The sequence below is a fragment of the Hippocampus comes genome, unplaced genomic scaffold (assembly GCF_001891065.2).
Source record: "Hippocampus comes isolate QL1 unplaced genomic scaffold, H_comes_QL1_v1.1 scaffold104, whole genome shotgun sequence".
Classification (NCBI taxonomy): domain Eukaryota; kingdom Metazoa; phylum Chordata; class Actinopteri; order Syngnathiformes; family Syngnathidae; genus Hippocampus; species Hippocampus comes.
The window spans coordinates 4,793,859-4,806,342 of NW_017806072.1; the positions used below are offsets into that span (position 1 = coordinate 4,793,859).

The 12,484-nt window shown below is 40.7% G+C and overlaps 1 protein-coding gene across 11 annotated transcripts in view; it reads left to right on the top strand.

Annotated features, from left to right (window-relative positions):
* Positions 1-12,036, top strand: part of mical3a (microtubule associated monooxygenase, calponin and LIM domain containing 3a) — a 58,281-nt gene extending 46,245 nt beyond the window's left edge. For 6 of the 11 annotated variants that reach the window (XM_019894015.1, XM_019894016.1, XM_019894018.1 and 3 more), the window contains 3 exons: positions 7,599-7,698; positions 8,382-8,455; positions 9,128-12,036. In XM_019894015.1, the coding sequence (XP_019749574.1) occupies positions 7,599-7,698; positions 8,382-8,455; positions 9,128-9,312 (359 nt within the window). In that variant the 3' untranslated portion in view covers positions 9,313-12,036. The other 5 variants (XM_019894013.1, XM_019894014.1, XM_019894021.1 and 2 more) reach the window with 2 other exon arrangements.
* The last annotated feature ends 448 nt before the right edge of the window (positions 12,037-12,484 follow it).

Sequence of the window (12,484 nt, forward strand, 5' to 3'; positions counted from 1 at the left end):
TTACATTCATGACTGTCACTACATTTTTTTTAACCCATAAAAATACCACAATACGCAACAGAATGAAATGTCGGCGGATTACCTATACACCCGCTCTGAAACAAATGAAAGAGCCCTGCATAATGCCGGGCCTTGTCACCATTTTCATGCTTTCTGTCATAGGCACATGGCTTCTTCATGCAAACGAGTCCTTGCCTGTGAAACCGTTCCCAACAAACTAAACTTGAATATATAGTAGAGTTCTGACAAGTCTAAACGAAAATGTACAGAATTTTAAAATATACAGTAAATAGATCATGACCACTATATAATTGTGCCCAGGGATGGGGAAACATTCAGAGCGTAGCTTGTGTCCTTCTATTAAAAACAAATGTGTTGTTTGTCCCATTAACTGTGTCCCCCAGTGTCAATAATACTTACGCCTTGTTAATATTCCTTATAATCCAACCTTCTCCTATGTGCTGTAATTGTTTCCCATCATCCTTCCCTGATTTTATTTTCCCCCCCTCATACCTGCTCAGTTGTTGCTCCCCCAGTATTTAACCACAGCGTGCGCCAATGTTAAAGCAACCCCTCAATCTAGTCTTAAGTGTGATTAGTCTGTAGTCAGCATGTTGGACTTGACATTTTCAATGCAGTCTTGTTTGAATACGAGGTGAGATTTCAGCCCTTGATTCCACTGTAAGATGGTATCTTTTATTTAGAAATGTCTCCCCCAAATTTTAAGAGGCTCATGACTTTTCTTTGTTTGGCCTTGTAGCTTGTTTTTACTCACCCATGCGAGAAATTGCTTGGTGTTTGGACATAACGATGAACTCACTCCCACAATAACATTTCGTTCATAGGCTCACTTGTCACAAACTAACATACACCTTCACAATCCACGGGGTTCCAATACAAGAGCTGTATCGAAAAATTGATTTGATTTTTACAAAGATAGTAATGCTCAGTTTTGATTCAACCTCTCGAGGGGTTGTCTTGGATTGCCTGCAATATACATGCAAGGTCAAATGATCAGAAAATCCTCTCAGTATGAATTCGCCTTGTGGAAAAAAAAGTACATATACTGTATATACAGTACATAGCTTTTGTATTGGACCTCGATGCTGTCCAGATGTCTCATTTGTTATGGCTTTTGGTTCGGAGGGAATTTAACGACTGATATTGTGTGAGCTGGTGTTAGGGAATTAAGGTGTTGTTCCATGTGTGTTGTCTGCCTTATCTGGAAAATTCTTGGTCTTGAATCTTTCGGTATCATTTGGCTTTTTTATTTGCCTTTCTTGACTCTGGCCTGTACTCTCTGCTTCTCATGCTAGCTTTGAATTCAGCACTTTAAGTCTCGTGTCCAACTTGTTGGAGTTCGGTATCCTGTTAAGAAATTTGAATTACATCACATTTCCTTTACTAGTACCTATTTGCAGTTGTGATAATATTTAAATGAGTAAACATCTTTAGCTTGGACTTAAAATGAGCTCAACGAATATGTTCTTCATAACCCTCTTGCGTCACACTGCACATAGGGAAAAGTCAATCAAATCTATTTCAAATAGTGAAGGAATAAAATGTTAGTCCAGTCGGTACAGAACTGCTCTACACTTTGAATGGTACAGTGACAAGCCCATGCTACCTGAATAACGTTATTAATCCAGTGATTATGCCACCATGCCGTGGTCGCATCACGGCATGGTGGTCGACTAGTTAGCATGTCCGCCTCACGGCACAGAGGAGCAGGGTTAGATTCCGGCTCCGCCCTTCCTGTGTGAAGTTTGCATGTTCTCCCCGTGCCTGCGTGGGTTTTCTCTGGGTACTTCGGTTTCCTTCCACATTCCAAAAACATGCATGGCAGGCTAGTGGAGCACTCTGAATTGTCCCTAGGTGTGAGTGTGAGCGCGGATGGTTGTATGTCAGTGTGTGCTCTGCTATTGACTGGCAACCAGTTCAGGGTGTCCCCTGCCTATTGCCCGAAGACAGCTGGGATAGGCTCAAGCACGCCCCGCGACCTTTGTGAGGATAAGCGCATCGGGAAGTGGATGGATGGATGAAAATAAATATACATGTATACATACATACATATTGGCCGCTTTGCTTCATCAGGTGTGGGTGTCCATGTTATCACTGGAGATATTTGTAAAGAAAGAGATCAAGCAGGTGGACTACAAAAAAACAACCACTTTGAATTACCTTAAACCCTTGTAACTGCTTTTCAAACACCGATACAGCATAGTCAAGCATCGCTTTCTTCATCTTCCAGCTTGTCAGGATTGCGTAAAAACACAGGTGGTGGATTGAGATGCAACCCAACAAATTAGGCAATTTTTATTGAAGGAAAAGAGCTCACGAGCACGAATACGAACAACTAAGTGACATGGCGAAGTCTCGTGAAGTCAACCAAAATAACTCACTGAAGAAGGTGGACAAGAGTGCCACAGGAGGAATATACTAAACTAAACAAAGCACAAAACTTAAATAAAATAAAAAGACAAGAAGTACGAGTGGCGCGTTCTAGGACAATACAGGAACAAGCACGAGAATTAACACAAATGCTGTGGCAATGGCAACAAGCAACAACGATATATTGTCTTCTTCCCGTGAGTCCTGTGTCTAAATAGCCTGCTGGAAAGCTGACTCATGGGAAACACATGGAAAATAGGGGGAAAAAAAGTACAATACTCAGAAAAAGCTTAAGTTGTCCTGGAAAATAATTTTGTTTAGCACTTTTCTGCTTCACCCGCACTGCTTCTAGCCGGCACATTGCCCCACGTGACGCTACCAACCAATGAAAATGGATATTCGCTGGCAAGTGGTTTCCATATGACTTTGTTGATAGATTTACTGACATTTTTGACCCAAGTAAAGATTTATTTTATCCAAATTGTCAAATCTAGAGACTCCAGTTCGAATGTTGCTGTAGCGCTGTATATCGAGTATGATATTTTTCTCCCTCTCTTTCTACTTTGTTGAGTGACAGAGCTGAAGCAGGCATGCCGTTTTTACACTTTGAGATGAATTCCATCTCTGTTTTTCGTAGAGCCGACCATAACGCTTCGACCCAGCAACAGGTAACAGGTAGTCTTGCTGGGTCACGTTCCACTCGGTATTCAGACTTGCTTCACAGAAAATATGTGAGTGAGAAAAATTCATTTGGAATCCGGCTCGAGTAACCACCTTTTCATGCAGTTTTTAGCTAGTGTTACGCCCCTTGCCTATTCAACCTGGCTGTTGCGGTGCAGTGGGTGCTAGCATGGGCTAAGGCCTCTCTTCAACCCGTCAGCAGCTCATTCGTCAGTCAGCTATATTCCATCATCTCCATTTACTTAGCAATGAAAGTCCTTGAGATGACACCATCCAAGTGAGATCGCACATTAGTGTTGTGACACTTGCGAACGAGCAGCTCTTTTGCTGTGAATGTTGAGAATTGATTTGCAGCTTTGAGGGAGCCCTTTTTTGTGGGGGAGGGAACCAATTGAGTATGGTGTTTCTTAACATTGGAGCAATCTGCTTAAATGTACAAAATGTTGGGTACAGTTGTGGAAAATAAGAAAATAACACCTCTCCAAAGCTTGGCAGTGGAATTTATTCATGTATGCTTTGATAATTTTACTCCTAATACAGTAAATGGAAAAAGTGCCGAGAAGTCCAGGAAAAGTCCTGCAAAAGTCCTAAAAAATAATTTTAAGGAAAGAGTGGGAACTTTGTCCTGGTATTTATTTATTTATTTGTCATCCTAGCCTCCAATTGAATTATGCAAATGCTAATATGAAGATTCAGTTTGAGCACTGACTCAGACAGTTTCATTGGTCCATTGTGATGGTCAGATGTGATGAGATTGTATCTAAATCTATTGGCAGCATGAAACTCGTTAGTAAAAATCCATAAATTAACCATGTCACATTCAAAGCCACAAGATTCAAAGCATGGGAAAAAAGTAGCAGTTTATAATCCGGAAATTACCGTAGTACTAATGTTTCACATTTACATGGTGCTCAAAAATCTGTATTCATCATAATAGTTATCGGCATAGCATACTTTATAGTAGCCATCATGGAGAAGAAATGGCTCAAGTCATCAAATCGAATGGTGGCGCTGTAGCATATGTGTTGTTTGAGCAGACGCGGTGTACTCATCACTGATCGATTTATTGCAGTGACATCAAGCTCATATTGACGGTTCATATCCGATTTGTGGCTTACAGTCGCATTAAGTGGTATCAGATAAGTATCCAGTTTTTATGCACGTTTTGAAGAAGCCTGATTTCCATCTGAGGATATACAGTATGATTCCCTGCTTTTTTTTTTTTTTCCTCTTCACTTTAACCATGCGCTGTAAATTGAGCCTATTAAGGTTTTTGTATTGAAGTGCAAGCCTTTTCATTCCATGGCATCCTCAAAAGAATAATGTGTTGGCCTAATGGAAGTGTCTCGAGAGCAGTACTCGTGCATTATCACAAAAGCCTTTTCTTCCAGGTTGTTTTGCTATTTTTACTCCTACTTTATTCATCCCTCATACCACAAAGGTGATCACTCCCACCTTCTCCTCCTAGGTGATTTGTCTTGTTCCTATCTCACTGTTCCTGCACTCCTTTGATATCCTCCTCCATGTTTTTCTCTTTCTCATCACACGTGTCCCCTCACCCTGTATCGTCGACTGTTTCCTGCTGTAACATCTCTGCTTTTCTTCTTCTCTATCATTTCTACCATCCCTTCTCTGTTCCACATCAATGTCCCGGTCTGTGTCAGTCCCTCGCTCCCTTTCCCCGTGTCTTGTGGAAGTTGAGCCCTTTGTGGGGATGCACCGTCGGAGAACGCTCCCCTTCTGCCTCTGCTGTTCCCCTGAAGGTAACCTAACCTCGCCGCCTCTGCTTGTCGGGTGTGGCAGGTTACCACGGCAACCGCAGGGGTTCTCCAGAACTGGGCTATTTCCCTGAACCCTCCCCAATTTTCTTGCCTTCCGCCATCTTTTTCTTTACCCGCTCTGCTGTGATGCTGTTATGAACCAGCTGCATGCATGGTTTTAAAATGCAACCATTTGAATAGTTCATTGTAGCGACCGCCATTCGCCATTTTCAGATAATTGATAAGTATGACAAATCTCCACACAAAAACAGTAACTTGCGCTTGGAGGCTTGATTCAGGAGTGACATCCTTGCATGGTGTGAAGTTGTGTTGTAAATATTGGAGCCTGCACAAAGCAAGTTTTTAAAATTAACGAGTCATCTGGTTTGTTCTTGTAGCTAATACCTGCCAATGGAGATTTTGCCTGGGTTTCAATTTGTGAAGTGTGTGAAGGTGCAAGCTTTTGTTTTCATGTGTGATCTGATTGATTTATGCTTTACTTTTTACGTTCCTTGAGGGCTCTCCTTTGTTTGGCACCTTAGGCTGAGGGCTGGTGGTGGTGGGGATGGTGGAAAGAAAATGTCAAAAAAAGTCTCATGTCTTTAGTTACCCCTTTACCTCTATCGACAACATGTGCCCCACCCCCACTTTATCTTCTAGTTGAAATACGCCATGCTAATTACTTGTTACACTTCATTTAAGTTTGCAATTAAAAAAAAAAAAAGGTAAACAAGTACCAGCTCTTTAAATCTTTGTACTTCCGACGGAACAGTAGTCATGGCAGCTAGCTTTTTGGTTTTCAGAACAAGGATTTACAGCGCCCAAAGGTTTGTACTTTTTGCTATAATGCGACGTTGGATTCTGGTTAAGGTAAGCCGTATTAAACTAAAAGGGAAAATGTGGACATTTTGTCGTCCTCATGTGCTGCCGGAGGCTGAGTGCGCTCTGGTCACTATTTCTGCCTGCACTGTGCTCCGGTCATGTTCATGGTCTTGGATTTTGATTTAGATTTTTTTCTGACTTAGAATGAGATTTTTTTCTGATTTTGAAAGAAGAAAAATGGCAAGAAAGTACGTAAAATAGTTAAATAAACCTGCAATCGATGAAGTCATGTTCAAAATTGAAAACCCACGATAGACTGAAGCCGCAATGACCGAACAGCGAAGTAGCGAGGGAACACTGTATTGCCATTGTCAGCCAGACTTCACTAAAAACCCTCAATTGATAGACTTAAATACACCGTGTGGAACTACAGCAAAATTACAGAAAATAAGAGACTAAATTCTTTTTACCTATACAGTCAAACCTCGGTTTTCGAACGTCTCAGTTCTCGACCAATTCGGTTTTCGACCAAAAATTTCGATTTTTTTATGCCTCGGATGACGAACAAATTGCGGTTCTTGAGCAAACTGAGCACACTTGAATGCACCATTTGACTCCTCTCGCCTTCCTTACATGAAGAAGTGACGCTTCCTCGGGTAGACGAGGAACTGACGCTTCCTCGTGTTGCTTTCCATTGTGAGCAGACGTGTTCAGTTAACATTTTTATTTTAAAAAGAGCGTGGTTTCGGTTTTCGAACAATTTCGGTTTTCGAACAGCCTTCTGGAACGGATTATAGACGAAAACCGAGGTTTGACTGTATTTTGAATTTGAGAGTCTGACCAGGCCAAACTAAACTCTATGTAAAGTCTATAATAACGTACAGTATTTAACATATTCATTAGACCGCATAAATATGAGAAGAGGCCATCAAGCATCATTAAGTATTCTGCGTACTCTTTCAGTGAGCTCTAGGATTGAGACCATTTCAATGATTATATCAAACTGAATAGTACCCTTCTTTGAGCACGGTCAAGCATGACATTCTACTGTTAAAATAATGTTTTCTGTTCAGGACGCAAGTTAATGACGAGAAAGTGCCACCTCAATCGAGATTAAATGAACAAAATTGTATTTGGGGGAGGGGGCAGGGGACGGGGGTTATATCTGCAGTCTAAATGCATACTGCTCACAAAGCATTTTTGATAAAGTATGTTGTCATAGCATCTAGCACCTTAGCTTGGCCATAGAATATCTCGGGATTCATTCTGAAGAAAGGAGATTTGTGGCTCAGAAATAGTTTGCTTTTAAACTGCTCTGCTTTGATTGGATTTGAATGATTTAATTTCTGATGGTGGGTCATTAGCTGGTCAAGCAAGAATTAAGGAATTTATTGAAATATATATATTTTGAACACATGTACAGGTACTGTGTGTATGTGTGTATATAGTTCTTGGCTTTGGTCCAATGTTTTTGCTGTCCCTTTTTTTTGGTTGTACTTCGTAACCCTCATCTATTCTCTCAACACCCCCCATCCCCCCTGCCCTTCCACACACACGCACCTCATCACTTTGTACTCTATTAAACCAAGAAGAGACAAAATAATAGTTACCCCAAAAAGAACAGTCTGATCTGCAATATGCTAATAGATCATTACAACAGATTTTCTTTCCAACTTTTAAGTGTGTTTGTATGTGTGTTTGAGAGTTGTTTGTATGTACACCTCCCTGAAGTCAAAACCACCACGCCATCTTTATGTGTCTCTGGGAAATATGGATAACCGACCACATTGGTGTCAAGTCCATCTTTCCACCTCACCATCCCTCAACGAGGACATCCCGCCTTGGCTGTGATTGCATTCCCCAATGTCGATCCTTGAGTGTCCTTGTGTGTTCAATCTGATGTCTTGCATCTCACCGCTACACTTCTCCAACACTTTTCTCCAGGTATGGGAAAGAAGGATGATCCCAAACTGATGCAAGAGTGGTTCAAGCTCGTGCAGGAGAAGAATGCCCTAGTCCGCTATGAATCTGAACTCATGATATTGTAAGTGATATACTCAAAAACATTTGATGTTCGATTCTCTTGAACACCCTGCAATGAATCGATTTAAGTGGCAGCAACACCCTTTGAATGGTCCACTTTGTGCTTTTTTTTCATGTTACGTTATGTTATTCTCGGGAGCCACAGCAGCCCACTTTGCCCGAAACGTTTAAGTGACATGGGATTTTAGCTGTGTTCTTCTCTGTATTCAACACCATTTCCCCCCACTGTATTCCAGTTTTGTAGCAATACCTACAAAACTTAAATATACAGTATCCCCCCCTTCCCCCCCCCAAAAAAAAGTACCACATTTTGGGCAAATGAAGCCGCTGTGGCAATCGGGAACATATACTCACTCCCAAACTGCATGTCAGAACGCAATGCATTGTGTGACTGGGACTCTCGGCTGTCACATGGACGGCCCCGCCATGATTTAATGTGACAAAACATAGAAGAAATAAGAAAGAGCTGTACAATAAAATGTAAATCAAGCCAAGGCGGACACAGGCTGCTGGATCCCCTCCGTTATTTAGATGAGATGGTACCTTATTTTAATTTGGCTATGGTAAGTACAATTATTTTATCAAAACATTTATTCGGATAAGTCACTCCGAAAGGCTGAAAGTTCAAAGCTACAGAATTGTTCAGGGTTGATGGGTGTTCTCCTGTTCATTTTTTCTTTTAAGTGCCAGAGAATTGGAGCTCGAGGACCGTCAGAGTCGACTGCAGCAGGAACTAAGGGAGCGAATGGCTGTGGATGGTAAGTTTGTGGATCATTCATTGCCCAGTCCTCAACACTGAGTTCCCCCCTCATGTAAATATGATAATCACCTCTTTGTATGAAGAGATTGTTGTGTGCGAAACAGCCACTGTATTCATGTGGATTATTGACATTGGATGGATGTTTCAACATTATAGTTCAATATTATTATTTCTTGCAGATGCATGATTTATATCAATGCTTGATAAAATTTGTATTTTTTAAAATCGATTTGTGTCGGCAACATAAGTTGTATGCCTCCTATTTAGCTGGATATGTACATTTGTGCAAAAATAATGTAGGCAACATTACTTCTGTTTACATTTGATAAATTTATGTAGTTACGCAGGGGTAACGTACCCCTCCTTGTAATACCATGAAAATAAAAGCTGTAATTCAATGAACAAAAGAGTGAAAGGAGGACAAAACTGCCCACTCTAAGCTATTTCTGCTGTTGTATCTGGTAATGCATGTGGAATACTTTCACTGGGGAAATTGTGGTTATTGAGAAACTTAGCCCCTGTGGGGGCAACACTCTCCCCCGAGTAGCATACATTGTGGGTGTCTATGACCCCACATTGTTAATTATATTTGTCAATGCAGATTATTTATGGTCGGCCAATGCGCCTTTTCCATTTTCTCTGATTGCTCATTTGCCTTTCTCTTTTGCAGACCACCTCAAGACTGAGAAAGAGCTTGCACAGGAAAAGCAGATATTAAATGAGATGCTAGATGTGGTGGAGCAGCGTGATGCCCTGGTAGCACTACTGGAGGAGCAGCGGCTTCGAGAGAAAGAGGAAGACAAGGACCTGGAGGGTGTAATGCTCTCTAAAGGCTTCAACCTTAATTGGGTTTAACAAGAGTGAACTAATTGCTCCAAGTTGAAATGAGCCTGGGGGTCTGAGCATTTTTTGATCAGCGTCGTGCAGCAAACATGGGAAAAAAGGCAGTTCCGTCTGAGTCTGTCACACCTGCAGCAGTGAATGTGTAAAGATTCCCAACGAACACACACATGCGCACACTTGGCTGCTATTAAGACTGGTGGAAGCAGCGCAGCGTTTACACATCCTCAGCCCACAGGCAGTTCTAGTTAATCACTTTTCAGGTTTGTACTGTCACTTTGGGTAGAAAGACATTTGCAATTTATCATTGCAGCCTTGATGTGCTGGCACCTTTGGGAGCATGTTTAAAGACTTGTTCAATCCAGAAAAATCGAAAGGGAATATTGCAATCTGGCCCTGCTGATGTAAAGGAAGTGTAAAAAATAATGTGTTCTGTAAATACGTTGTGTAGATGCAGTAACATATTACTGTAGATCAAGATCCTCCTCCTGCCTTTAGCAAGAACAGAAAAGGAAGGCTTCTAAAGCTGCCTTCCTCCCCACTGACACGCTGACTTTTTCCAAAGGAGCCACAGATGTTTCTCTCCTTTTGACGTTGTGTTTTGTGGGTCCACACTAAGAGTCCTTCAAATATGGTCTCTAATATACTTTTAAACATTTTGGTGCAAGAGATTGATGAGTGTATTAGTTGTTGACTGAAAACTAATATCAAAGCTTTATTGAGTGTCCGTATGCATGTGCTCACACACAGACTGATTCCCGGCAGGGGAGCTTCATTCGACTGCCGGGCAACAAATGTGCTTAGAAGCTGCCCGGTGTTCACATTCCATCTGTAGAAAGCCTTCAACAAACGGTGACATATACAATGAGAGAACCCATCGTAACGGCTCACTTGGGAGGGAATGCATCGATGGTAAACCGTGGGCCAAAACAGCGTGGCCTTTGAGCCTCTGGGACTCACCCACAGCTAAGAAAACTTAGGCTTCAATGCCCTGAAAAAAAGTTCCCACAAATCCCATTCTACGCCACGTTCTGGGCAAACTGGACCGCAGTCGGGAACATAGTGTAAACATAGCCTAATCAGTGAAAACTGCAGCCATGATGAGTATTTTTTATTTTGTTTGACACACTACAGACATAAGACCATTTGTCACTTTTTTAGGTACACAATAGAAGAGCATACTAATTCACCATCCTCTTGCCTTTTCTTTTCTGTCTGCTGTTTATTGTCCCTGAAAAGCAAAATTAGTTTGGTTCATTCAAGCCACTCTAGAGAGGGTGGGGCAGTTGAAACTGGAGCGAACTCAAAAACAAGGGAGTCCATGCAAAACAAAAAAATAAATCCCGATAAAATGCAATATTGTATGGGGAGTTTTAAACACATCGTTGAAGTTGGCACATTCACATCGCTGGGAGTCCACACTTAACATCGGGTGAGTGTGAGACATTCACCTGTAGTTTTCTTGTCCCAAGGGAATTTGGAATATGTTCAAAATTGCAAAAGAAAAAACACCAAAACTGTTGGCGAACGTTTGGGTGGCTAATTTGTGACCTTGTACAAACCCTGATGTGAACGCGCATTTTGATTTTGCTACCTTCTCCACGAATCACAAGTGTTTGCGGCTCAGTGGGGTAGGGCCTTTATGTAACAAGGAAACCAATTGGTTATTCATTACTAAGTAAATGTATGAAGTAAAAACATAGTTTATCTGAATCCACAATTATTCTACAGGATTTTCAGTAGGACACTCGAATGCTCCTCAACCTCCATGTTATATTTTAGCTATTTTATTGTTTAATAAAACCCTTGTCCCTGGGATTATCCTACAAAAAATACTACTCCTCAAATTTACGAAGTTGCGCCTCAAATGATTTGCAAAATATTCTCTCTAGTGGCACTGTAGTAAAACTGTTTTTCTCCCACGGTCCAAAATGATTTTGTGATTTTACAAGTAATCAGTCCAGGGTGTCCAGCCAGCTGGGATAGGCTTTCGTTTCGCCAGTGACCTTGAAAAAGTTAAGAACTGCATACAAAATAAATGAAAGGATGATTTCAGGGATATTATGTTGTTTTACCTGTAAATTTGTTCATACGTACCTTATAAAATATCATGGGAAAACACATAAGCATTTGATGTGATCAACAGCGAAGGCCCCAGTTCTTGATATGAAATTTACTGTATATCACAATGATAGCTAATGTTTACAAATACTCGTCCATATCATGTCTTGTATTTTCTGTCTCCTAATATAACCGTACAAGTGAGGAGATTCACACACTAAAGCAAGTGGCAGTGTTCAAACATACAGATGCCTTTTTTTTTTTCGTTCCGTAGCCTAGGTTTGTGTTTCAGTGGATGGTTTTTGTTTTTGTTTTTTTTTTGGGGGGGGTCTGTACAAAAATATTTATATATTTTGTTTGAGGTTCTGGAGTGATGCAAATTGGATCACTGACAGGTTTTGGTCATTGGTTTACAGCACATAGCGTACACGTTATATCTATGTACTATAAGTTGAAAGAGTTACACAATTCTTTGTGTGTAGATTGTCAGTGTGATAAGTGTGACATGATTGTACTGATATTTATTAATGTGTGAACATTGTATTATATGTAAAGAATAAGAATTCAGATTTGTAAACTTCTGTTGACACGACTTATGTAAATGCTTTGTGTAGCTGCCTCTGTGTATTGGATGTATGCTGCAAACAGCAATAAAACAATGATTTCTTTTTCACGAAATGGTCGCTTTTGTGGTTTGGACATTACAGGAAAACATTCAGAGAAATTGACATTTTGCCATTCTGTGGACAGATTATTCTGTTTAAGGGCTGGAGGCAGTTTAAGTAATCTGATTTGTGAGGTTTATGACTATACGAAGTTTGACCATGCATTTGCCCTCTGATCTGTCGGTAAACTTCAAAGTGTTAAGGACTTTACCGTTTGAAGATGTGAATTTTATTTATCATAAAATAGAACTATTGTCGTGTGGAATTGGCACTGATTGCTAAAATATGCCAAATACTTTGCATGTAAAATCAAATGGGTTTATTTGCTAGGATGTTGCTGCAATAATATCCAGATGTAAATTTGGCATGTAACTGCTGGATGGTATTATTTTTGCAGGAGACGAACATTTAATCTCCATCAATAAACCCTATTGGAGTTTTTAATCTATCCTTGTGAAAAA